The 25080-nt window shown below is 43.7% G+C and overlaps 1 protein-coding gene across 2 annotated transcripts in view; it reads left to right on the top strand.

Moving 5' to 3' along the window:
• The window catches only part of AKT1 (AKT serine/threonine kinase 1), a 64933-nt gene that overhangs the window by 20847 nt on the left and 19006 nt on the right, over positions 1 to 25080 (top strand). For both annotated transcript variants that reach the window (XM_026048627.1, XM_026048628.1), the window contains 4 exons: positions 14246 to 14374; positions 20888 to 20999; positions 23627 to 23774; positions 24870 to 25001. In XM_026048627.1, coding sequence (XP_025904412.1) covers positions 14246 to 14374; positions 20888 to 20999; positions 23627 to 23774; positions 24870 to 25001 — 521 coding nt within the window. The remainder of the gene's footprint in view (positions 1 to 14245; positions 14375 to 20887; positions 21000 to 23626; positions 23775 to 24869; positions 25002 to 25080) is intronic.

The raw sequence follows: 25080 nt of genomic DNA, 5'->3' as shown, positions 1-25080 counted from the left end.
CAATATCAGGAGAGCAGTGACTACTTTGGAAATTGTTTTCTTTCTCGGTGCAAACTACCTGAATCTGACACCTCTGCTGTTTATGCTGGAGTGGAAATGCTGTCCATAAAATGAGCAGACTTCTTCCCAGTCCTTGCTGCCCGTGGAAGCGAGGTGGGTCGGGCTGAAGGCAGTGTCCCGTAGCTGACCAGGTCACTGGTGTTTTTCTGCAGTGTCCTGGAATCGAAGCCAGTTGTCCCCTGCTTTGCCACAAACTTCCTCCTACACCATCATCTCGGATAAGGTTATTTTTATCTCTCTGTGCCCCAGTTCCTTGTCTGTAAAATGGTGATAAGAGCACTTCCCTACTTCACAGGGGTGTAGGGAGGACAAGTGCAGTTAAGACTAAGCGGCTCTTGGATGTTGTGGTAGCTGAGGGCACAGATGGAAGAAGGGAGATGTTTTGCATGAGCATGGTTGTTTTCACCAAGTCTCTTCCCCAAATGTGTTTCCTTTTCCACGTTTTTGCCATGTTTCTTCCCTGAATGTGTTTCCTTTTCCATGTTTTGTTGCTTGAACACCACGTGCATGCCAAGAAGCAATTAAGGTCTGTACTAGATGTTAGCACTTGCATCACAGACCACAGGAGCCCCGAGCCTGTGCGGGACTTGCTGCTTACTGCCAGGACTGCCTACCTGTATTTACCCATCGGGACTGCCCGCAGTGGCTGCGCAGGTACCTGCTTCTGGTAACACTCACCCAGTGCATTCAMAGAGCAGCTCAAATGCTGCAAGGAGTTAAAAGTGTGAATGGATTTTTCACTTGTGGAACTTGGGCTAATGCAGCAGTTACTGTGGGCAGCGTGTGGACTGCAGCCTGGCCAGAGAAAAGCGGCTGTCCTTGACAGAACTGGTTAAATTTTATAGAAACCACATCCTTTGTGTTGCTACTGACAACATAACATTCCTTAACATTTGATTTCAAGTGGGGCTGTATTACCCCGATGTACATACAAGCATATTTTCTTCTGAAGAATTTCTGACCAGTAACACCACAGAAGGTGTGAAGCCTTTTCCGCTTCAACGTGAGCTTTGGAGTGCCTGTTTATATATATAGTATAAGCAGGTAAGAGACAGGAAACCTCTTAACGCTTACGTTGTCACATGCCCAAAGGGAAGGCTGCAGCGAGCTGAGTGCTTGGTCAGTCGGATCTTGCACAAGCAAATGGAAGCGTGGTTTGGCTTTTTGTGGGGGGGGAGCTTTGTGACTCAGGAAATAGGAGGGAACTTCATTTAGTGTCTGCTTGTTGAAACCTGTGGCTCCTGTAATCTTCCTTGTTCACCTGCCTCAGTGAATTCTATATTTAATCATCTCTGCCCATCCACTTGAACAAGACAAAAATAACTTTGGAGTAATCCAGCCTCCCTGTCCTTTCCTCCCACCCCTTCCCTCCTCTCTCCTTTCCTGCTCTCGGGCTCAGGGCATTCGGTTGCTTGGAAAGTGGTGGCAAGAGGTTGTTTGGTTTTCCCTTTTTACAAGCAGGGAGCTGAGGGCAAGAGAAAACATTTATACCCTGCAATAAAACAGTGGTGAAGCTCCCAGAAACGCTCCCTGCTTCGCCGCGGCGCTTGCTGAGAGGCCGGTGTTTTGCTGGGAGCGCGGCCGGGGRCGATGTCAGGAAACCTCTTGCGTGTGGCTCACGGCTGTGCCACGTGCTCTAGGTGACCCTGTGTGTGCAGGGGGCTTGCTCTAGGTGATCTCCGGAGGTCCCTTCCAGCCTTAAGCATTCCATGGCTCTGTGGTCTGTGTGACTGGAAGCCAGCTGTGCCACAGGCCGGGGGGCAAACAAATCGCACCCGAGTCCTCCACTCGGAGCTTGAACTGAACGYTGGCACAGGAGCAAGTTTGCCGATAAGTGTCCGATGGACCTTGACTCCTGTTGTGCAAGTGCTGTGTAGTATTTGGAGCAGGGAACTTTCCTGTAATTCCCAGCTCGGGAGGGAGCCGCGCTGTGCACTGCTTTCCCAGTGCCAGCATGGCCACGTTTCATCCCGATGTCTGTGACAAATGCATGTTGCCCGAAATCCCCAGCGGTGTTTAAGCACATAACCCGTTGACCCTAGTGTGAATTAAGCATGGAAATATATTTGTTAATCTGGCTTGGATACTGCCTGCTTTTTATCTGCAAATTGGATAAGGAGTGTCCCCTGAACTTACCAAAATGCTTTCTGGCTGCCTTATCTGACATGTTGGTGTTGTCCACAACTAAGCTGATAGCGATTTGAGGGAGAACTGTGTTGTTTTGGTGAAAATGCTTTGAGATGCAGCCTGCCACATGTGTTTTGTATCCTGAGCTGAATGTTTGGTAGCTTGTTATTCCTGGTAGACATAGTGTCTAGAGATGTGGGGGAGTGTTTCCTCCAATAAAAATACCTGTTTTTARGCAATTCTGAGGTTGTATTTAAAGGCAGTGGTGGGGAGCCCTGAATTGTTGCCTAACAAGGTGCCGTTTGCTAGATCATGCAGCAACTTTTGCGCTGTCTGCTGGACAGTAAAGTGAAACCCGTAACCAAACCCGGCTTTCGCTCGGGAACTGGAATCCAGATCGGAGCCCCCAGGCTGCCCGTTCTCAGAAGGCCTCRCCCTCCGGGCCTGCTTTTCTGCCTCCAGCATGTGGCATTGGACCCGGCCGCCGTGGACCCCGTGCTGCTTTTACACTGAAGATCCCGTTAGTTTTAGGCACGTTAACGCCTCGCTTCGTAAACACCAATATCCTTTCTGGCCCCCTCGGAAGCAGCGGGCCCCGAATCGGGAGTGCGCTGCTGCTGCTCCAAGGCAGAGAGAGTGTAATCCTTTTAGCAGTCCGGATTGCCAAGATTATCCTGGGCAGGCCAGGATGCCTCGCAGACATCTGCTTTTCTGTCTATTGAGTGAAGTCAATATCCTCAAAACTGTAATTTTCACTGTAATGATGGATTATGCTTGTCACAGTTTATAGAATTCTGTCCTGTGTGCTTAATAAAAGAAAACAGCTTCTAACGCTTATTATTTCTGAAGTCAAATACATCTGAACTAAAGCTCAGCGTATGCACGACAAACTACGCTTTAATTTTACAATTGTCTGATGGGACTTTGCGATTTATTTGTTGTTACTTCCTTAATGATGTTGCAGTCAGAGGCACTGTTTTGCTAAATGTTGTGTAAAAAGTAAATTGTAGCACAGCAGATGTTGGTATTTGGATGGATGTCGGTGCAATGGGGGGACAGCAACAGTCATCTCTGTCAGCTGTCTGCAGACTCCACAGGCCTGCTGTGTGGTTACTTTGGTGTGTAAAAACAGCTCGTTTTGCAACTGGGAAGTTTGGCATTACATTTGGCACCGAGCCATTTCACTGGGTTAACGCGAGTGTTTATCCAGCGATTTTCTTAAAATTGGTAACTCGGAGAAAATGTTTATTAAACTTCGGCACAAAGAAAGGAGGAAATGTCTCTGCATTGCTTGTTTTTAAAAGAAACCAGCACTGTAATCCTGTGACTTTTTAAAATTATTTTTATTTCCACCCTCTTTTTTTTTTTTTCTTTGGCTGCTGTCTTATCGTAACTCATTTTGCAACTTATTGTTTATAATTTGCTTTCTAAAGGCCGAAAAGGGAAGGATACCTTTTAAGGTATGTACAGAGTGCTCCAACTCCCCTGCTGTTCCTTCTGTGTTTTGTCCTGAGTTAGGGACAAAGCACTGAGGGCTGCGAATGCTGCTATTTGATTCCCTTCCCTTTTGTAAAAATCTCAGCTGAAGCGCAGCGCTCGCGGCCTGAGCTGCAGAGCTGATTTCGTGTGATGAATTGCTGTAGATTTTACCTTTTGGCTAAGTGTAAGTGTCCCCGCAGGCTGTTAAGAATTTTTCATAAGACTCCTGCCAATATTGGGCATATTTCTTTATGGAAAKAGCAATTTGGATTGCCTTTTTAATAAGGAGGAGCAGTGGACAGAGATAGTTTTGCAAAGCAACAGCACTTTTAATAAGATTTTTGTACCTTAAACTGGGAATCTTTTGATTTAAGATTCATCAGGAAACTTCATCATATTGGAGACATTTAGTTTGGATTAATCTTTGTAATCCATTTAAATCTTTTATGGCCCTTGTGGTTAAATAACTAAATGTCTTCATTGTTTGAAAAAGCTCCCATTTCTTCTGGAAAAGGGAAGATGATTAAACAAGGAGGAAAAGTATATAAAGTAGTGTAGTTTTAAGCTCAYGGCAGTGACCCAGAAGTGGACTTGTGTGCTCAGTTGATCATTTACTTAAACTGAAGTTTTATTAACGAGTAGAATATTGGTGCATTAATTTTGATACTTTCTTTGTATAAAAAAAAAATCCAAGAGAGCAGGAGGGAAAAGGGGAGTGTTCAGTGTTACGTGTACCTTCCCATTTCTGTGCCTAAGCCTRGCTTAATTTCCAAAACTGTAATTTGTGAGAAAATCTGCCCACTAAAAATTCACTTAGTATGCTGAAGTTAAGTGCAAATAGCAGGTTAGCTCCTCCAGGAGGGCAGCGCCTGCTTTTTGGGAAAGCACACTCTGTCTCCTGCTTTGATAGCTGTAATCCGGATCCAGAAATGGTTTCTTCGCAGTATGGAAGGAGAGATGGGAAATAAGTGCAATAAAAAGCATTAATTTGGGAGTAATCCACACTTACAGCTACCTGCAAGCCAGAGCGGGAGGTGGACGCTTCACGGCCAAGGTGCCTGTTGGGAGATGTCCCCGCGAGCGCTGGCTCTGCTTGCACCGAGGAGGCGCCCGTGTCTGCAGGGGCAGCTCCTCCCTTTGGCAGCAGCATCCGTGAGTAGCAGCCCACAGTGCTGGAACGGGGTCGCTGAGGCTCGTGGGTGCCCCCGCTCCTTCCATCCGTCCCTCCCGCCTCGCTGGCAGCAGCGGGATTTGCAGGGTGGCCTTTCGTGCCTCCCACCCTTGCAGCAGGAGGGAACCCCCGGCAGCTGCCCCTTGGGATGGGAGCATCAGAACAGGGACGAGTGGGGAAGAAAGCTGCATCSTGAGCAGCGAGAGCTGCAAAACGGGGTGTGCACGAGGGGCTGTCTGCGCACGCAGCAGGGACCCGAGCTGCGAGCRTCGCCCGGTGTCACCTTCTCCAGGCACGTTACCCCAGGTGACCTTCAGCTTTAWTAAAGAAGGGGAGAGGGAGAAGGAGAAAAGGCAGCTCACATGAGTTTTGAGCTTTATTTAGGGCTCACTGGTATTCTCACACTCGAAGTAGGGGTATCAAGCTCCCTTGGACAGCTGGTGTCATGATGACAAGTTCTCCTACTGAGCTGAATGGTGGCTATAGCCTTGCTAGGCTAGAGATGCGCTGTGGTTGTGGTTTTTGGGGGATGTGTTACGGGTCTTAAAAAGAGCGGGCAGAAGAGCTAAAGGATCTGGACTCCAGAGAGGGGAAGGAAGGGGTTCTTCGGGCTGAGGCTGGTGGCCGAGGGCGGTGCAYGGTGAGGAGCAGCTCCATGCGGGACACTGCGCTTGGAAAATCCAGTGCTAATGAACACTGAGGCTGGTGCCACAGCCCCTGAGCCCTGAAAATCCCATGGGAGGCGTGCCAGGTCTGATACCCACCATAACGGGTGAGCAGCAGGATGCCTTGCAGTGGGGATGATCATGGTGGATTACGTTTCCTCAGGGAATACGGGTAGTGTTAGAAGGAACCTGGCGTTTTTGCCACGTATTCCCAAAAGACCAGGACAGGACACTGCGGTCTGGAGAGTGTAATTCTGCCATCCATCTTCCTGTGCCCATCTGCTTTTTGCTTCTATGTGTAAACCTGTTATTTTGGATGTATTTACTTAATGAAAAGTGGCCTTAACGTGCTAAGATGCTGTTGTATCATGGCAATTAATTCGTGATGGTATCAAGATAGGTGGGTGTTTATTCAGCTGCATCAGGTATTTTACATTTCTCCTTGTTTCGGGAGCAAGTGCTCATGAGACTAAATGGGATGCATCTCTCCTGGAGCTTGGAGCCATTAGGGGGATGTATGATGAACCTGTCTCTTAGCCATCTATTAGAATAGATGACTTTGGAGTTGAAAGCATGTTTGTATTATGTATATGTACTATGAAAAATGTATTTTTTCCCCTATTACAGGTCTAAATTCTGTTACCGTTTTAAAGCAGTATGAATTTTGCTGTTTGGTAATGCCACTCATTATTTTTGCTATATATTGTGAATTAATTTTAATAGCATTTAAGGTGGTAACATGTATCTGCCTTAGCCTGCGACCCTTTATGTCTTTTCATTCCTTGATTTCTCTCATCAACCTGATGTGAAGTGGTGGTGATGTTTGTTAAAGATGCATGTTATTCAAGTGGAACATTAAAATATATATATATATATATATAATTTAAATAAAATAATTTTCTGTGCCAGTACCTTCTGGTGCCGTTGTATTGCGTTTGGAGGTGCACTGGAGCATCCATCTCCTCTGTTCTCTTGTCCTGCTGGGCAGATCTTGCTCTTTTCTTCTATCGTCCTTTAGGTGTTTTCTTCAGTATTTCTGTACAATTTCCCATTTCCATGCACATGCACCTCGCAGTGGGCAAGTCGCCTCGCTGACTGTGGGAGGATGCCAGTGAGCTGCTGTTTCCAGATGTTTTCGGGTTTTATGTTCATGAAGCAAAGAGATGCTTCATAAAATCAGTCGTAGAATATCACTTGTGTCTTGGGCTCTCCTAATCCGATATCTTTTTTTTTTTTTAATGGGACAAGGTGGGGGAATAGTCAATTCTTGTTCAATTAGCAGTGCTTTTCTTGATCATACTCTTTTATGTGTAGGCGGTCTTAAGAATGCAAGTTAAAACTGTGTGCTTTTTGAAATTGCTTAATTTACGGAAAATGGTTTTTTGTGTGTGTTTGTCTCTTCCTTGCACCTCTTTAGCTGTCCGCCTCTSTCTAGACAGGATTTTGCTGAAGAACAGAACTGGGTATGGCATGTTCAAATAAGGCATGTGTCCARATAAGTGCAAGAGTCACTGCTCAGGATGCTTTCCCTTTCTTATTCTGAGGGGTAAAATAACTAAATCAGCATTTAGTTGATGTCTTTCTTTGTTACATACATATTCAGATATACCAGGACATGCTTAATAGAAGTTATAAAATCTTTTGGAAGTCTGTACTGCACCCTTCATATAAATAAATCCAGTTTRCTGAAGAGTGTAATTTGCAAAAATAATGATTGTATTAACTTCAGATTAAGCTCGAGGAAGAGCTCTAGGCACCCCCTTCCTCTTAAGGGAGATATTTGAAAAGATGAAGTGTTTTATTAGCTTAAGTGCCTTGTTAGATGCTATTTTCCATCACAATGTCAAGGTAAAAATTACTTGGGGAGCAATAATTGTTCTAAACATGTTTAATTCAGCTTAGTACATCTGACACCTCTTCTGTCACTTTTATTTACATGTATCAGTGAGGGAGAGCCAGGCCTTTGCCAGCAGCACAGGAGCACGTGGTAGCATTTTCTGTTTRTTACAGGAATGTTTTATTTTGCTAAAATACTGTACGTGCTTGTAAGCCGATTAGAGGAGAGATTTCTCAAATTCATCTTGGACACTTTTGGGTAGTTTAAAGTCCTTTTGCTCCCACCGTGAGGTAATGGAGATGAAATTCACTCCAAGCTGCCTTCAGCATAGCTTAAAAATTGCTTTATACTTTTCCATAGCTTATGTAGCTATCCTTAAAACTGCTGTTTTTAATGAAACTCCATTTGCATCTTCTCCCACTGGAGACAGCTGTAGGTTAGGACTAGCCTGACTAAGCTGTGCCAAAGGTAGGAGTAAGGAGTTTTTTATATGCTGATTAATTCCCTTTCCCTCCTTTGGGAATGTCTGGTATTGCTTAAATTGATTGCTCTAAGCAATATGGCAACATTTTTGACCTTCTAAACCAAAATTCAGCGAAAAAAGGGGGGCGGAGAGCATGGAGAAAAGCCTGTGTGTCCGGGTTTTACATAACCAGGCAGTTGAAATACTGCGGTAGGAGATCAGGTGTCAGCTTCTGTGCTGGTGATCCCAGCACCTTSGAGAGATGAAATTGGGGACCAGGGTAGTTGTCTGTCCCCTCGTGGAAAAGGGGTCGGGTGAGAGCAGTTTCTCTTTCTCCACAATCCAACGTCTGGAGTCAGGATTCGTGACTTGGAGTATCCCTCTCCYGCCTTTGTCGAGCATTTTACATCTCTGCTGTTGCACAGTTGAAAACAGAAGCAGGTTCTGGCGCCTTTGCTTTTTCGCCAAAAGCCCGTGTAGTTTTATGGGAAACTGCTGTTATTTGCTGCTTTTGGACACTACAGATGTGCGGTGGCAGGTGACGGTAAGCGGCAGGCTGCTCCCAAGGAGCTCCCGTTCTCCCGTTCGGGCCTTTCTTTGTGGCTCCGTACAGGAGCGCCTTTAATCATTCCCCTTTGCCCCACCTCCAGCCTCCCTCTCCCTCGCCTCCCTCCCCACATTCCCTGAGGATATGATAATGAAGCAGGTGCCGCATCCCATAGCTTTGTGCGAGCGTGAGAAACGGCGGCCGGCGGAGAATAGCGGGAGCCGCGCTCGAGGAGGCGGCATTGCTTCCCAACCTGTTGGCAGCGGCGTCAATCATTGTCACGCGGGGCCGCCTGGGCCTCCGGGCCGCTGCGCTGCCCCTCTCCAGCTGCACGGAGAGCCGGCGGGGATAAAGGCGGCAGCGGATTTGCCGGGGCCGCTGAATTAGCTTGTTGTGACAGCGGGGGCCGCGCGCGGCCCGTGAAAGGCGCCGCGGCGCCGGGGCCGACGCGCGGCTGCCTCGGGCTTGACCTCCCCGTCGGGGAGCCCCGCGGGCCGTGCCGGGAGCCGCCTCATTGGGATGCAGGGCACGGGCGCCCCGGGCGCAGCTGGACGGGGCGCCGGGCGCATCCCGCGCCGCCCGCGCGCACTCAAAGAGCGGGGCCCCTTCTGCGCTCGCTGAATAGGCGCGCAGGCCGGAGCCGTCCTGCCGTGCTGGGAACGCCGGCAGCAACGTGCTCGGCCTTGCCCTTTCCAAAGCTTTTTGAGCTGCCCGGTGCTCGCTTGAGAGATGCTCCAGGACGGCGCGCCGAGGGGCACGAGGGTGCTGCGCCCACCCATAGGGGCCTGGGTGGCTGGCAGGAAAGATAGTTCCACTCGAATGTTTTTGTGGGAATGGTCCCAGACTCCTGTGATTGTTTGGTATCAAGTATTTATGATATGGAATTAGCTCGCTCAGTGATCACTCGGAAACGACTTATTTCCGAGAGGCTTAAAAATGCAAAGATGACTTTCAAACCCTGCTTTGTAATTTTTATTGTTTGTTTCTTCCTCGAATCTCTCTTGGTTTCAGCTGATTTTTAGGGGCCCAGACAGTTGAGGTATTTACTGGAGCAGCAGATGCTACTTGCAGATCCATGCCCCGTTCTCCCAGCGCGCACTGAAAGCTTCCCCTGCGAGGAAGGGGTGSCCGTTTTGACGGACCTCGTTCGGGAGGCGGCTTCTCGCTGAAGATGGAGCACGCGGTGAGGCTGTCTCCTCGAGCAGGGCAGCGCTGGCCCGTGGCCGCCGTGGCACCGGCGTCGCGCTCGGCTGGCAGGGGCCGCACGGCCGTGCGCTGCGGCGCTTGTGCGAGCGCCACGGAGCCTCCGGGCGCACTCGTGTGTGCAGGGTTAACTTCAGCTGCATCAAACGGTGCTGCTATTGAGGCTTCATTTATCTATGGGTTTGTGGCAGCCACTCGAACACACATAACATAACTGAGACCTTGTTCACTCGAGTCTCCTGGCCTTTTTCTACTTGCTTTGGGATGTAAGAAAACTAATAGTGGGACCAGACCTTTTGCAAAGGATTGGGAATACCCCTGGATGCTTGCTCAAAGTTAAGCTATTTTTTTATCATCTTATACATACCAATAGCTTAAAGAAAAGCAAAGGCTTCTTAAATATAGTCTGTTCTGAATTAAAGGGTGTGGAGTTGGCACTGAATGAGCTTGATGCAGCAACAAGCATGCAGCAGTTGGTAAATAAAGATGGATTTTCTTTTGTTCTGCTGGTGCTTGCTGCTCATTATTCTCCACTTACCCCGTAAGCTTCCCAGGGAGTGGCAGCTGTTTCTGATGTTAGACACTCTATCAGAGGCAGACAGCTCCAGATTCGGGGAGACACTCTTGTACAGAGGAGAGGAAAATAACCTACCCCTGCACTATTGTAAATCCTTGGTAGAAATAACTTTTTATGAACCAAAGGAGATTCGCATTTAACTTTCAGAAATATTCACATGTAAGCGTGCTTTGTAGCACATCTTACTGTGGAAGGCATTTTTGGCATGAGATGGATTTACATTGAAAGTGTATATTAAATGTTGTAATGTGCAGTGTGGGGGCAGAGACGAGGCAATAAAGCGAAATCGCTCTATAACAATCTTCCCGTGCGTTTGCAGATATATACAGTTGGGGAGTTTTTGCAACTTGAAAATTGCTTTGAGTAAACAGAATGGTGCATAAAGATTTTAAATAATAAAGCTAGCAAGTTGAGAGAGTCTATTTGATGCTAGAGTTTTATATGTAGGATTTATAACCCATGCTCTTGCTTTTTTGTGTCTGCAGTGTTAGCATTCTGTTACTGAAAACAAACAAAGCTCTGCCAGGGCATTACACAAGCAATGAATCACAGAGGAAAAAATGTTTTGCTTTGTAAATTGTTCAGTTTTCCATGGTGCATCATTATCATCATCGTTATTTTTTACTGTTGTCAAGTAGATTCACTGCACATGCTTGCCCTTACTGTACTTCATGAATTCCTTATACTAAGACTACCTAACTGAGGTTACTGATGACTCCAGCCAACTTGCTTGGAGTCTTGAAAATGATATCACAACGAGAACAAAAAAAAAAGGACAAAAATCCAAACAGCTCTGCTCACTCTTCAGGCAATGACAGCTTGCTGAGGAAGGAAAAGGTGCTAGTGTTTTTCAGTCACCTTTGTCCCACTAGTTGCACAGTTACATTTTGTTGATGCTAACAAACTTGTTTTCTGCCTAAAATACTGAGATTGTGCTGATCGTCATCAGTTTGGTGGTACTCCTCGCAGGCTGCAGGACATTTATGGTGTTTTAGCAGTTCACAGTGCCAGTTATGAGAATATGCACTTTCTGCATTTTTGTGAGGCTTTTGGCAAATTTGCATTTCAGAGTTTCTGCAGAGGAATGAGAGTTTGTTTAGGTAGAAATATAAAGATTTACCTGCAGATTATCTCATCGGGCAGTCACAGACAAGGCAGTGGCGTGCCATTTTTTTTCTGCAAGATTTAGAAGTATAACCTCAATGTTTTATATAATAAACTTAGAGATGCTACAGTGTACATTATACTGCTGCAGGCAATTTAGTCATGGGTGCTTATACTCTTTCTAAGAGCAATAATCAATAATATTTAGGTTTACTGTGCTTCAAGATTCATTAAGCTCCAGACATGTTGAAAGAGGTTTAAAATATTCCTGCTAATTTGCAATTTAACAGGGTAGATGAGGAACCAGAACCACCTAGAATGATGAACAGGTAGAGGTTAAATAGCCCATGTGAAATATCTGATAATAATGAAATCTTCTTTTTTTCATGTAGAAAGGGTAAATGGTGAATGATGAAAGGTAGAATGGTGAATGATGCCAAGTGTGGAGTAGGATAGATGCAGAATACACCATTTTGAAGACTCTGTGATTAATCTTATCAGATGATGTATATGTAACAAACAGAAACGGATCAGTGGAATAAAGCAGTAAGAAAATGAGGGCAGAACAGAAACATCTAATAATATATAATATAGGATAAGGGAGAGGAAAGGTCCCTAGTGACAGTTGCATGCAAGTGTGTAAAGTCRTGCATGTTTCTCTGGAAACAAGCAGAGAGCAATTTCAGATGGTGTAAAAGTAGTAAATGTCTCCTCTGTAAATACCCTTTTGGACAACTTGTAGCATAGATGAGGGAGTAAGGAAACTGTCTGCCTACTCAGTCTCCTGATTTTTTTTTTTTTTTCCTTTTCCTCCCATCTCTTGTGGCTTCAGTCACAAATGCAGGTATAAGGAGCGTAAGATGTTTCTAGCTCCCCTGTGATATAGGGTGAGTTAATTTTGCACTTCCTTAGTGAGATAAGGTAGTTTGTTCACCCTCTGAAGGCGTTTTCAGGCTGTGCTGGTATASATTAGCCGTTGCCATGTTTGTTTTATGGAAGAGAATGAAGTGACAGAATAGCAGGTATGTACCACGCATGTTCCAAATCTGGGAACCAGATCATCTGCCGTGGTCCGTGTGCCTGGCAAACCAGCATGAGCGAGATGGAGTCCGCGAGGTAATTCCTYATCCCGTAGTTACAGCTGCGGTGTAATGAGATTGGGATAATCTCACTGCTCTGGCACTTCAGATGTGAAAGGTTTCATAATCGGCTACTGAGCCGGGAAAGTTATCAGCTTTTAATTAAGGTGGGAATAAAGAAGAAAAAGACATCAAAACCGTCTTGATTTACCGCTTTGTCTCCAAGTGTTAAGCCGCGGCAGGTATAGGGGAGCTCTCCTGCAATCCTCGRAGCGTGTGCACGTACGTCTCTGTGAGCCTCTGCAGGCCAGTGCGACGTGTCGCCTGCAGCTGGAAGAGACCGACTTAAAAACTGTGCAGTTGATCTGCTGCTTCTCTTCCCCTTTTCCYCTTCCTGTGAAGGAATGTTTTGCTGCTCCATCAGTGCAAATAGGTGTTTCCTGCACACGTGGCCACTACTCCAAGTGGACCAGTTCAGCCTTTATGGAAATCCCTGCTCTGTTCGCCTTACTCCTGGTCTCTTGCTTTAGAATAACAAGGTGCAAGCTCTAGCCTGTACATGGCGGGAGGCCTTTCTTCTCACTGCCCTTTTCGCTGAAGAGGCAGCCAGCGGCCGGAGCCGCCTCACGTGCTGCTCCAGACCCTTGTGCCGTGTCCAGGCCGGGCCTCTCCCTGTGGAGCTGAAGGGAGCGCGATTCCCACTGCCTCGGGCCTGTGCCCCYATCCTGACCCTCATGGCAGGCAAACACGAAGAGCAAACGTGAAGCCCTGTTAGAGGATGTAGCTCCTGCCCGGCCCGGGCGCTTCCTAGGGATCTCTTCGCCATCTTATTTCATTACAATATCCCCTTAAGTGGTGGTAGGAGCAGAGGTTTGCAAAGCACGGTTGAAGCCTTGTCTTGAATAGCCCCCCAGTCACAACTTTGGTAACACACTGCAACAAAAGTGTTGCTTTTTGGAGTTTTTTGGGGACCCATGGGCCCAACTTAATGTCAGGTGAAGCTAATTGAGGCTCTAGAGAGACTGGCAGAAAGGATGATGATGATGATGATGATGATGATGAAGAGCAAAAGGGAAACAGAGGCCCACGAACCTGTGCAGAGTCACACAGAGAAGACCCAGGTTGGGACTGAGGAGTAAATCCATTAAATAACTGAGGTTTTAATCTGCTCCTTTTATTCTACTGCTGGAGATTTTGAAATTGGCAGTAATCTAATTATGTGACTGTTACTTGCACAGAATTACTCAGATGAGCAGTAGCATGGTGTGATCAAGGGATGCTTTCCGCAAAGGGAAAGGTATTTTTCAGAATAGATGGTTGGTTTAATCTTTCTGGTGGCTCTACATCATCTAGTATTTTCCCYTTCATATTGTGATATATCATCTCATGTTTCATGCTTGAGATATTGTGAGAGGAGTGAGTGATGTTATGTAACTTAAGCAGAGAATTATCTTTTCATGTTCCAAAAGTGACTGTTGGTTTGATAAAGCAGTCRACTAATTAGTAAATTACCCATTGTTGTTTAAAATACTTGCGCTGCAAAATGTAAATGAAAAAAATTTCTCCACTTGTCAGTATGAAAAATGACAATAGCAAAAATAATGCATAGGACATCTGCTCTGATTTTTTTCAAATTTTAAAATGCAYTTAAGGCAGATGTTGCAGAATTGGAATGGAAATAGGAATAGATAGAAAAACAAAACGTAGCTTTTTTACCTTTTATGAAATCTCATTTTTATGGTTAGTATCACTAGCAGTATCCAACGTAATGTTTGTATTTTTCTATTGTTCCTATCAGAATGGACTGAATGTTTTTAAGACCCTTGGAACTATACATCGCCCTGAATTAGCAGTACTTAGGAGTCCTTATGGGCAAATGTTTGTGTTTTGGGGTGTTTTCTGATGACCCCCTTTGCCTGCTCTTTCCTTCCAGGAGAATACATAAAGACATGGAGGCCGCGGTACTTCCTTTTGAAGAACGATGGCACATTCATTGGCTACAAGGAACGACCACAGGATGTTGACCAACGGGAATCGCCTTTAAATAACTTCTCAGTAGCTCGTGAGTGTTTTTATGTGCTCCCTCATCCGGTTTGGAGGTTGATCTCTTCTTGTAATTGTAATGCTGGTGAGCAGCATCAGTAGCATTCAGATCTGCCCAAAACAGGCAGTATATCTAAATGCTATTTTTTGTCTTTGAGAAGGTATTAAAAACAAACAAACCCCATARTTTTGCTAATGAATGTAATGAGTAGGTTTGATGTATGGATGGTCAATCTATGTGCTTTGCAGTTTGCTGTTGATTTCCTGTCTTGGCTTAKAGAATAAAAAGGGAATATTTATTAATATTTTGTATGTCTTTTTCAGCAGCAGGCTTTAAGGTGAAATTTGACCCTGTGTCTGTCTCCATACTTGACAGGTAGACACAGCTTAAGTGTTTCAGCCTCTGTTCTGCCATCAGGTTTGGATTCAAGTGACATTAACATAGATCAAAGTCACTTGTTTGTTATAAGAGAACATGGGTTGAGCACTGGATTTAATGAAATACACTCATTAAAAAAAAAAAATGGAAAACAAACTGATTTTTTCTTCTATTAGTCAACAAAGAATTTGGACATAATAAAATCTCCCAACCTCTGCCCTCTGTCCTACACAGGCATTTCCGACTGTGCTCAGGTCTCACAGCACAACCTGCAATAGGAGAACCTGAAGAGAATTTCCTGTTCTTGCACATGTTTTTAACCTTTCCCTGTATATTTCCAGCTTTTCTTTTCTCCTGTTTTTAATCTTTCCTGTCTCATGATCTGCCTCTGTTTCATCCCATAACCTAACAGGTGCCACAATGATCTATTTTTATTAACAACGATCTGTTCTGTGTTCTGTGTTCCTGTCACTAGTGCGGAGGAAGTCCTGCAACGAGGTGTGTTAGGGGTTTTTCCCTCTCAGGTACAGGGGAGTTTGCAATACCGTCTTTATGTGTGACCTTTTAACAGYTACGTTTTAGAACACCTTTTGCCTGGAAAAGGGCAGAACAACCTTGGGAATTAATGCAAATCATAATTTTTACCTAATGACTTCAATACCTTCTCATCCCAGTGTGTGTGTGTGTGTGCGTATATATATATATATTTATGCACTTTGTATACATACTTTTTTTCCTTAAATCAAGTTCTAATACCGACTGGGAATTAATAGTTGATGTGCTGTTGTCTACTACATCAGTACCAAATGCCAAGAGTGCTTTGGGGATTTTTATCTCATTGAACCATTTTGGAGAGAAAATTGATGTATTGATGTACTGTGTGCACCTCAGCAATGATACGGTACTTTCCTTTTAGGACTGCTATCTCTTTATGGATCAAGAAAGAAAAGAAAAGCAACAGAAAGCTGATAATTCATAGACGGTCTTTCAAAGCACTTGGTCTGTAGCCAGAGGCTTTTAACAAATGCACTTTTTGCAGGACACTTTGATTCCGTCGCTGTTAACTGCATTACTTAGAATAATTGTTTCCTGCAGCTCAGTGCTAAGGAATTAAAAAGAGTATGTTCCTTTTTCTGTATCTAAGTTGCTTTCAGAAGGAGTTAACTGAAATTGGTTTTCACAACAGGAATGTGTTGCTTTTTTGGCAAATGAGCTTGTCAGCCTTGGTGTTTATATCTAAACAAGTTGTTGCCATGGTATCAGAGCATCGCCAAGAGAGACRAGATGCGTGCCTCTGCAGGAAGGTATAGCCCCTATAGGCGAATGGCAGAGAGGGGATAGGTTGGAGGATCTCCCTAGGAAGCAGGGCAATCCAGTGCTTGGGACTTGCTTCAGTCCTTGATCACAGGGAAAGCTCCTCACTGGAAGCCACTGCAGTGGTTTTCGTCTCGCTGAAGAGGCTCTTGCCTCACTGGGATTTAGTTTTTCATATAGACACTGGTGCTGTTAGTGTCTGATGTGAGGTTCCCTTCCAGTTGCCGGCTTGTTTGGCTCCAACTTCTTTTGCACAGCTCTTCATTTTGAACCTGCTTGCACTTGAGTTAACTTTYGCATCCCTGCACAACAGGCCAGGATGCAGATTTCACATGGCAGACAGAGCTTGCAGAAGGCAGCTGCCAGCAAAAGTGGGGGTGGATTTTTCTTAAAAGCTTTGTAAAAATTCATCACTTTTTTTTTTCATGTGACCGTGCAAGCCCTGACTTTTTTGTTAATTAGTGAACTAGATTTTTTTTTTTTAATGAGATGGCAGGCTGTCGCTGTCAGTCTGTTCCTTGGAAGTGGTCCCATGCTTCTGTGCAAAATCTTTTCCCTCTTCTGCTGTAAAATTGTGTCGTTTTTGTTGGTGCAAGTRGAAGTTCCCCATTCTTCTCCCCATGACTGGTGGACTATTTTCACGTGCATTATTTTTACTTGTAGTGTCATGTTCATTTTAAGTGCCTTTGCCAGCTAGTGAGAGGTAAGAATACACATTTGAGATGAATACAGTAAAAGAAGAGGGCATTAGCTAATGATAATTCATTTTCTCTTACCAGTTAGTCTTTTCCTGAAGCAGTTTTTTATCTGAAACCAGTATTTCCTTACAATCTGTGATGGTTTTGATCGTATGTCTATGAAAACTTTAGGGAGATCCTGTGATAGAGAGGGGCTTTTTTCAATACAGGAAATAAATTTTTTTTTTTTTTTTAAATAGCCATATGTTTATGTCTGTAGCCCAGTGATATGCTTAAGGAGTTCATTTTCCTCACAAGTTACATATGAGGGACTTCTTTTAACCTTTGAAAGACAGTGCCTAAATGTACGCAGTATCTGACTCTTAAAAGAGATAAATTGAAGTTCATATTCTTTACTTCACYACTAAGAAGGAGTAAAAGAGCTTGTACTTAAGTAGTTGTTAATGCCCCAGAGACCCTGCAGATAAATAACCAGCAGAGCTTGTGCTGTAAATCTGTTAGGTAGCCTTCACATGGCTACCTTACTCAGATTGTAATCTGAGTATCATGTGTGCCTGACTACAAGCACTTAAAACTGCATAGCTGAAAAGGGTAGTATAGTGTGAAAAATGACATGAGAAGAGAGCTCATCCCTGTTAGAAAGAGGGATKATTTTTTCCACTGTCAAGAAGGAAGGTAGGTTGTGGGAGTTTGGCTGTACAGCAGAAAATGGAATTGCTCAGCAACGTGAGAGTTGCTTTTGGGCTGGGAATGTGCTTCTGTGGTCAAGCCTCAATCCGGGTGCAGGATGGCGAGGCTGTAGTGGGCACGTTTGCTCTTTCTGCTCATCCTGGGGGGCATCYCTAAGCCTGGCCTCCCGTGTCTTCGCTTGTGCCATGCTGAGGTGTTTGCAGGGGGAAATGTGTTGGGCAGCTCTGAGGGAAAAGCAGCAGCTCCCTGCAATATTCCTGCTTACTCTTCCAACATTTTATTTATCCATCGTTCTTATGTCCTGCTTGCCTTTTTATTTCTTCCCTTTCCTTAAAGAAGGAATGGGAAAGATTCTTCCTTGATATTATTGGCTTAAAGTGTGATGTCAGTATATAGGGAGCAGAGTTTGACACTTTCATCGCAAGTAGTCTGCCTTTTAGCTTAAGTGCTGGGGAAGCAAATATTGTGACATTTTAGAAAGTCACCGGGATAATACTAAGTGTCTTTCAAATACAAAATGGCAATTTACATTTGAATGCCTTGGTGTCTATTCCTGTTAGGAACAATTTCTCTGTCCTACTTACTTTAAAAGACCAAACACCAGGAAAGAATCAAGAGGTTCTTTAGAGCAATTTAAATCATTTTTAACAGGCTGCTGTTTATAGTACTTGCAACAGAGTAAGTGGGGAATACTTATGTTGGCATTCTGACAAGAAAGATTGTCWTCAAAGTGGGTAAGCGACCCTCAGCCCGTATTTGAAATGTGTTTTCATAGCAGAACCTCCACACATACCGTGGATCRGACCTAATCTTGTCCTGACTCAGCGTTTGTACCTTGCTTTAGTGGTGCACGTTGCTGTTCATGGTTATAAAAGCTGCATTTGGTGCCTTCTCTAGCTTGCCARCTGACACTGCAAAACCAGAGTCTGTCGTAAGAGTAAGAAAGAAGGCACCCTGATGCTTCATAGTTTAATTGATTAAAATCCATAGGATTAAGTTATATATAGGGAGAACTTTGTGATAGACTCAAACTTTTGGAAACCTGTGTGGCACAGCACTTTGGTAGTGCAAGTTGCAAAGAAAGCCGTCTGTATTTCTTGATATGTGCTGTCATGATTGAGCAGGGTAATTAGACAGCATATTGTTCACTAAACAAAACACTTCTATGTGACATACTTGAATTATAGTGGTTATTAACTGCCAAATCTCTATTATTCATCTTGTTGTATGCCTTAAAGATTGCTGGATCAGCAAGCTTAACACATATCAATGGGCAATGCTGATTTAGAGCAAAAGTGGGGGTATTTAATTGGTTTCCTTCTAGGACAGGAAACACCTCGTGTGGTTTGTTACGCTGAATTAAATAAAGTTTGGAGTTCAAGACTAGCTTAAATAGCTGTACTGCTACTTCAGAGTACTTACTCTGAGAGACTAAGCGTAAATCTAAAGGTTGCTTCAAGAAAGCAAGCCTCTCTCAAGTTGCTTTTTCATGATGTTGCGTTTCTTGGTAASCATAAGGAAAGAGCTCTGGATGTTCATGCAAATAGAAATTACTTGGGTTTTTCTTCTTTGAGGCTTCCACCAGAATCAGGCTCTGTGATGGTTGCATTGGGCAGACTCCTAGAAGACAGTCCCAGTTGAAAAGAAAGTCACAGCAGTCGAGAGCAGGAGCCAAGCTCAGGTGGCAGAGCTGGGAGCAGGGCTTGGATCTCGGAGCTGCGTGTCCCAGGGCCCGGCTGACCGGCTGTGCCAGCTCACGTTGCTGCCTTCAGCATTAATTGCCATTCTGCAAAAGRTGATGGAGGCTGCTGGAGCACTGGCCGTGGCACGTGGAAAGCATGGCTGCTGCTTTCTGGCAAATCCTCTAATTTCAGAGGGTGAAGGAGTGCTCTTTATCACGCTAAAACCTTTTCATGACTCATTAATAAACTTTCTCTTATCTAATTGCAGTGCTTTAAAGGGATGCAGTATAACCTCTGTGCGCTATTAAAGAAAAACTGCGTTTGCTTGTCATGAAAAATACAAAACTACTCATTGAAAAGCTTATAATTCCAGTAGCAAATGAGGCATGAAATATATTGCCAAAAATACAGCACCCAAAAACACTGCGGTAAATATTTTATCTTGCTGCTAATTAAGAACCTGAATTTAAAACTGAGCACTCAACATTTTCACGATAATAAAATTAACCTAACATTACTAGTGTGGCCTTAGTAATATGTGCTGTTTTTCTAGCTGCATTTTGTTTGCAGCTTCTACARTACTGAAAGTAGAGCATGTCTGTAGCTCCAGCAGTAACAGCAACTCCTCCTTGTCTTTATAGTGTCTATTTACTTGGCATTTATGGTGTCTATTTGCTTGGAAGTTGATTTAGAACTTTAAGACTAAATAATAGCGAGCTTGTGGTTTCATTAACTGCAAGGAAAACATTTTAATGTAATAAAAAGAACATCTATTTATCTTTTCTTTTTTTTTCCTCCCCAACCACTTAGCTTCTGATTTTGATTTTTCTCCAGTAGGAGTTATCTAATTAGTGTAGTTCTGAGGAGGGAGGGGGAAAAAAAAAAAAGATGCTTTGCCCTCTGAGTTCTGTCCTCTCAGTTATTATTTCACTGACTTTTTTTGTTTTCGTTTTGTTTTAGTGTAGCTAGGGCTGAATTGAAGGAGTAATTGCTCATAATACCCCRTGAAGTTTAAACTAACAGATATGAAAAATAAAAGCAGTGCTCAGTTCTGGGGAGAGAGGACCTTTTTGGTGCTTTCTGCTGTATTTTCGATGGCAGACATGAGACGCCGGGGCTGTGGTTGCTCCGAGGAAAGGACCCTCTTTGTGCAGGACGTGCTGGCTGTGCTTGCGCCCGGGGCAGCTGCCCAGGGCCCTGGGAGCAGGGTCTGCTCCGGGCACCGCTGAAGTTGGATGTTCCCTCTAGCGTCTGAGGGCTGGAAATGCTCTTCTCCAGAGGCCCATCTTTGCCAGGGCACCACACCGTGACCCAACACACTCTCTGTTGACTCTTTCAAAGCCAAGGACAGGGCTTTGTCAGGAAAATCCAAAGCAGGAGGTGGAGCGCTGGCTTTGCTTTCAGTGGATGTGAGTACCTCGTGATCAGATGACTTTGTCCATGCACTGGGCTCGGGATGACCTTTGAGATGGAGGACCTGTGTGTGTCTGAATGGCTTCTCTGTCACCTCACATTTCTTCTTACCTTTCCAGGCCGAGCAGCTGGGGAGCCCTCCTGAGCAGACTGGGTTTGAGTGCTGCCTAGATGACTATTTRCTGAGCTATTTATTGGTTTCATCAACATAGTAAATTGTCTCAAGTCTCCTAAAGAAGTACTTACAGAGATTTCTATGGCTGATTAATTGCAACAGTTTGCTAGATAAGAATAAAGACAAATGATTATTTAAACCTGCTTATGTACCATGACTCTTTCTTCCTTGATTGGGGTAGAGTGCCAGCTGATGAAGACAGAACGACCTAAACCAAACACATTTATCATTAGATGCCTCCAGTGGACCACAGTAATTGAAAGAACGTTTCACGTGGAGACTCCAGAAGAGCGGTATGTTTCATTCATATTTAATACATAAACTGAGTTGAGTTTTTAATACATAAACACAGCTGCAAGTGTTCAGCATTCATAGTCAGTCCCTTCCTGAAGCTCTTATTTATCAGGTGATGGAGGTCTTGGCTGCAAAGTGACAGATAATTGRGATGTCTTCGTTTCAGTGCCTGTCCTGGTGTAAAAGGCACTTTGTAAAAGGGGGTGGCTTTTCAGGGAGTGGGGTCGAGTGGTATTTGGAAACAGATACCCAACCTAACAGCATTCCAACAAGGACAGGTGGCTCTGTGTGCCAGCAGACAGGTAGTTATTTCTGGAAACTTAAGGTTTCATTTCTCATTGGAAGTTTTGCTATATGTGAAATGAAGGGTTTCTGACCTGAGAATTTCTGGAAGGATCATCTCAAGTGAAAGAAAGATTCGGGCAAAGTTGAGTTGTATCAAAATACTGACCTTTTAAAGCCTTTTAGGACACTTTTTWAAAGGAAGAAGTTAGTTGTATCATTGCTGATGCTAATGTTTTATGCAAATTCAGTAATAAAGGTGATAGCAATCTGCACGTGCAGCAGATAACTGTTTCAGCTGTTAGGAAGCAGGGCTAAGAGCGGTGCATCCAGCACCCTCCTCATTGGAGAACTGATCTCTTTCCTCGTGAGGAAAGAGTTTTCTAGCACAGCTATTTTACAGCTACGGTCTATTTAAATATTTACTTGCTCTTCAGGAACTGAAATTATATTATTCCAGTATCATTGCCCTAGGGGAAGGGGTATTTAAAACCCTTGTCCTCCATACATATGCTACCGGTACTTTTTAAATTATTATTATTTTCTAAGATCAGCAGATTGTATCTAATGTCTTTGGAGTATTTCTCACCTCACCTTTTCATTTGCTGTTTTAGAAAAGGTTAGTGTTTATTGTTTTGATTCTGTTACAATGTTCAGAAGAAGATGAAATCAAGTTAAAAGGAAAGAGGAAAAAAAAAAAATCTTGTTTGATATAGTACGTTTATGGTCAGTGACCCTACAGTGAGTGAATAACAATTTCCACTTGGGGGAAGAATTTATTTCAGTCTTTTTTTTTTGCCAATTAAGTCATTTCTGTGAAACTTTAGGACTAGGAGTGTTAYTCAGCTCTGTTGTGAACACTTGGGATGTAAACTCTGAGGATAAAGAACAGGTCCCCAAGAAATCAAACAGATCCTCAGTGAAGTCAGKAGCAAATGTAAAAATAGATGAGAGGGCAGCTACATTCTTTAGCTTTCTCTTGTGCCTTTAAAACCAAAATTTGTTTTCTGAGAGAAATATAAATACAGAAGAAAAATATCTGAATATTACAAATGACTGGAACAAAAAGGAACGTGTTCACTACGATGAACAGAAGGTGTCTGCTGGGAGCTTAAGCGCGATGTTCGGAGCTGCTGTTAGATTCCTGTGATCYGTATTCCCGTGCTGCAGCAGACAGAGCTCTGTAGTGTGTGGTGACCAGCCCACTCCAGGCAAATCATGCAGCTGAAGATTAGCTGGAGAGAATAAATAGGTTCTAACCTGAGACTGGTAATTCTGTATTGCTGAATTTCTCCCGTTTTTGGAGATAAGCTGCAGGGAATTTTCCCTAGGTATCTCCCATGTCTGTAGTATAGGATTAAATGGTTCATTTTTCAGAAGATATCCAAAATAAAAAAAAAAAAAAAAGTTTGGCTATGGAAGGCCCTCCATGTAATTGATGTAGTTTTTAGTATATTGGTGTCAGCTGCTTTCCACCAGGGCTTTGCTTCCTCTGTGGAATGCTTCACTTCTTCCAGTCATTCCCAACTGAAATTCAGATGGTCACTTTTTATTTATTTATTTTTTTAATCCAATAATTCAATGGTATGTTGCATAGAACCACTGAGAAAGGTGACAGTTGCTGTGCTGGCATGGCTTGTGYAGTGCCTCATAGTTTGTGCTTGGGCTTGCTCAGCATTCACTGCTTCTGTTCCTGATGTAATCAGAGAGCAATTTACCTGTGATGTCCTTGAGATCAGAGATGAGCCAGTGTCCAAACTGAAAACATTGCATTGCAAGCAGAAAATACTGCATCTCATTCCCTATAGACAGTAAAAACCATATTTCCCAAAGCCTAAGGATCCTGGGTGTTAATACTGTATCGTAGAACACCTCTTACCATTAAAATCTGAGATGTGTGTGATAAGGTGGCTCACTGCTCCAGCAGTTGGGTATTTGTGTTTTGTCCCATATAGAATGGGAGAAACTGATTAATTGCTCTGTGCTGCATTGGCACCCGTTTGCTTTTGGGTTTTGGCAAGTCTATTTCTGCAGATCTCTATCACCAAATCCCACCTTGACCTGAAGACTGTGTTCCAGGAATTCCATTTGCTGAAGAGCTCTGTATCGTATTTGCATTGTAGGGTCTTGAGTAGTCTCTTGCTTTGGGTATAATTAATAAAGATATATGTTAAAGGTGCTCTCAAACATGCTCTTTTTACAGTGTTTGAAAATGCATGGAATTCAGCATCCCTTGGTTGGTGCATCTGAGARCACTGGTCACTGTATTCCTTGGTGACCCTTGCCATGGCAGATGGTAACCTGAAGTCTCAAGTAACAAATGTCACTGCTTAATTTTTCCCAGGGAAGAATGGACAAAAGCCATCCAAACTGTGGCAGACAGCCTCAAGAAGCAGGAAGAAGAGATGATGGATTTTAGATCTGGCTCTCCTAGTGATAATTCAGGTGCTGAGGAAATGGAAGTTTCTATGACAAAACCAAAACACAAAGTGGTAAGTGAACATAGCAGGAATAGCAATTGTCTGCATTCAAGAAGAACTAACATGAAGACCCATTAAGACATGTCTCTTCCCGTAACAGTGATACAGATGGTTGTAGTTGCAAGTTGTGGGTGTAGCCATTGACCAAGCAGGAAGATGCAAAGCCTGGCTTGGTTCTCCAGGGTTTGAGCTCAGCTGCACTCTGTAGGTTTCAAGGCCTCAGGTCTGGAAATGGTGACTTCTGTGGTACGTGAAGCCCCTTTAGGTCTCYCTCCTCCCTTCCCTTCTGTCTGTTCTCTCAGTACCTTCTATTTGGGTTTCCATTTTCCARTGTATTTCCATTTACTCTCCTAATGGAAATAAGAATAATAGAAGAATTCCCAGCAGAAGTTTCTGTCTCTGTAGATTATACCAAGGCGTTTCTTTGCATCCTATCTCGCCTGTGATAACCTCATTTTATTCCTTCTGGAGTCCAGAGTAGCCTTTGTCCATATAAAGTTGCTATAACCAAGCTCGCAATGGTCATTAGCACTGTAAGAGAGACTTTTCTCAACCTGCAGGAAATTCTCATTTTTTTCTTCTGTTATTTTTCCTARTGGAGAAACAAGCAAAGAGATGGATAATCTGTGAGGCAGTTTGATTTGTCCACAGTATTTGGTGYTATTCAGTGGAGCACAAGAAAAGTGAACCCTATAGAGAAGGGGAGAATATCAGGAAAAAAAGATGTGTTTTAATTCTGTAGAATCAGAGCAACATCTGCCTCTTTGGGAGTCTGTGCACTGAAAAGGTGGTCAGAATGTCTGCAGGTTAATAATGCTGTATTGAGTGGTATTTGCACACAATTCACTGAGTCATATGAAGGAGCTGTCTGTTAATGGGCAGTTTATGGTTTTCTCTAGTAGGGCTGGTTGTTTTGGGAAGTGTGCTAGCATTCATTTTTATGGAAAAATCATTTCTGTTTCTGAATAGCACAAAGGAAAAGTGTTAAATAACACACACATCATTCTTGCACAAACAAGGAATTCTAGTCTAATGACAAAGTATTTATTCTTAGTTATGTGTTAGTATATTTGTTATTTAGTTCTTGTTCATCTCTATCCTTAACAGACCATGAATGAGTTTGAATACCTAAAGCTACTGGGAAAAGGCACTTTTGGAAAGGTCATTTTAGTTAAAGAAAAAGCAACTGGACGGTATTATGCTATGAAAATCTTGAAGAAAGAAGTTATTGTTGCAAAGGTGAGTAGATGCGGAAATTGGGAATATGGTTAACCCTTGAAACTGCTTTATGGGAAGTCCTAGCAAGGATACCCTGRAC

The sequence above is a fragment of the Nothoprocta perdicaria genome, unplaced genomic scaffold, assembly GCF_003342845.1.
Source record: "Nothoprocta perdicaria isolate Ctin4 unplaced genomic scaffold, notPer1 scaffold_56, whole genome shotgun sequence".
Taxonomy (NCBI): domain Eukaryota; kingdom Metazoa; phylum Chordata; class Aves; order Tinamiformes; family Tinamidae; genus Nothoprocta; species Nothoprocta perdicaria.
This window is presented reverse-complemented; position numbering and strand designations above follow the sequence as displayed.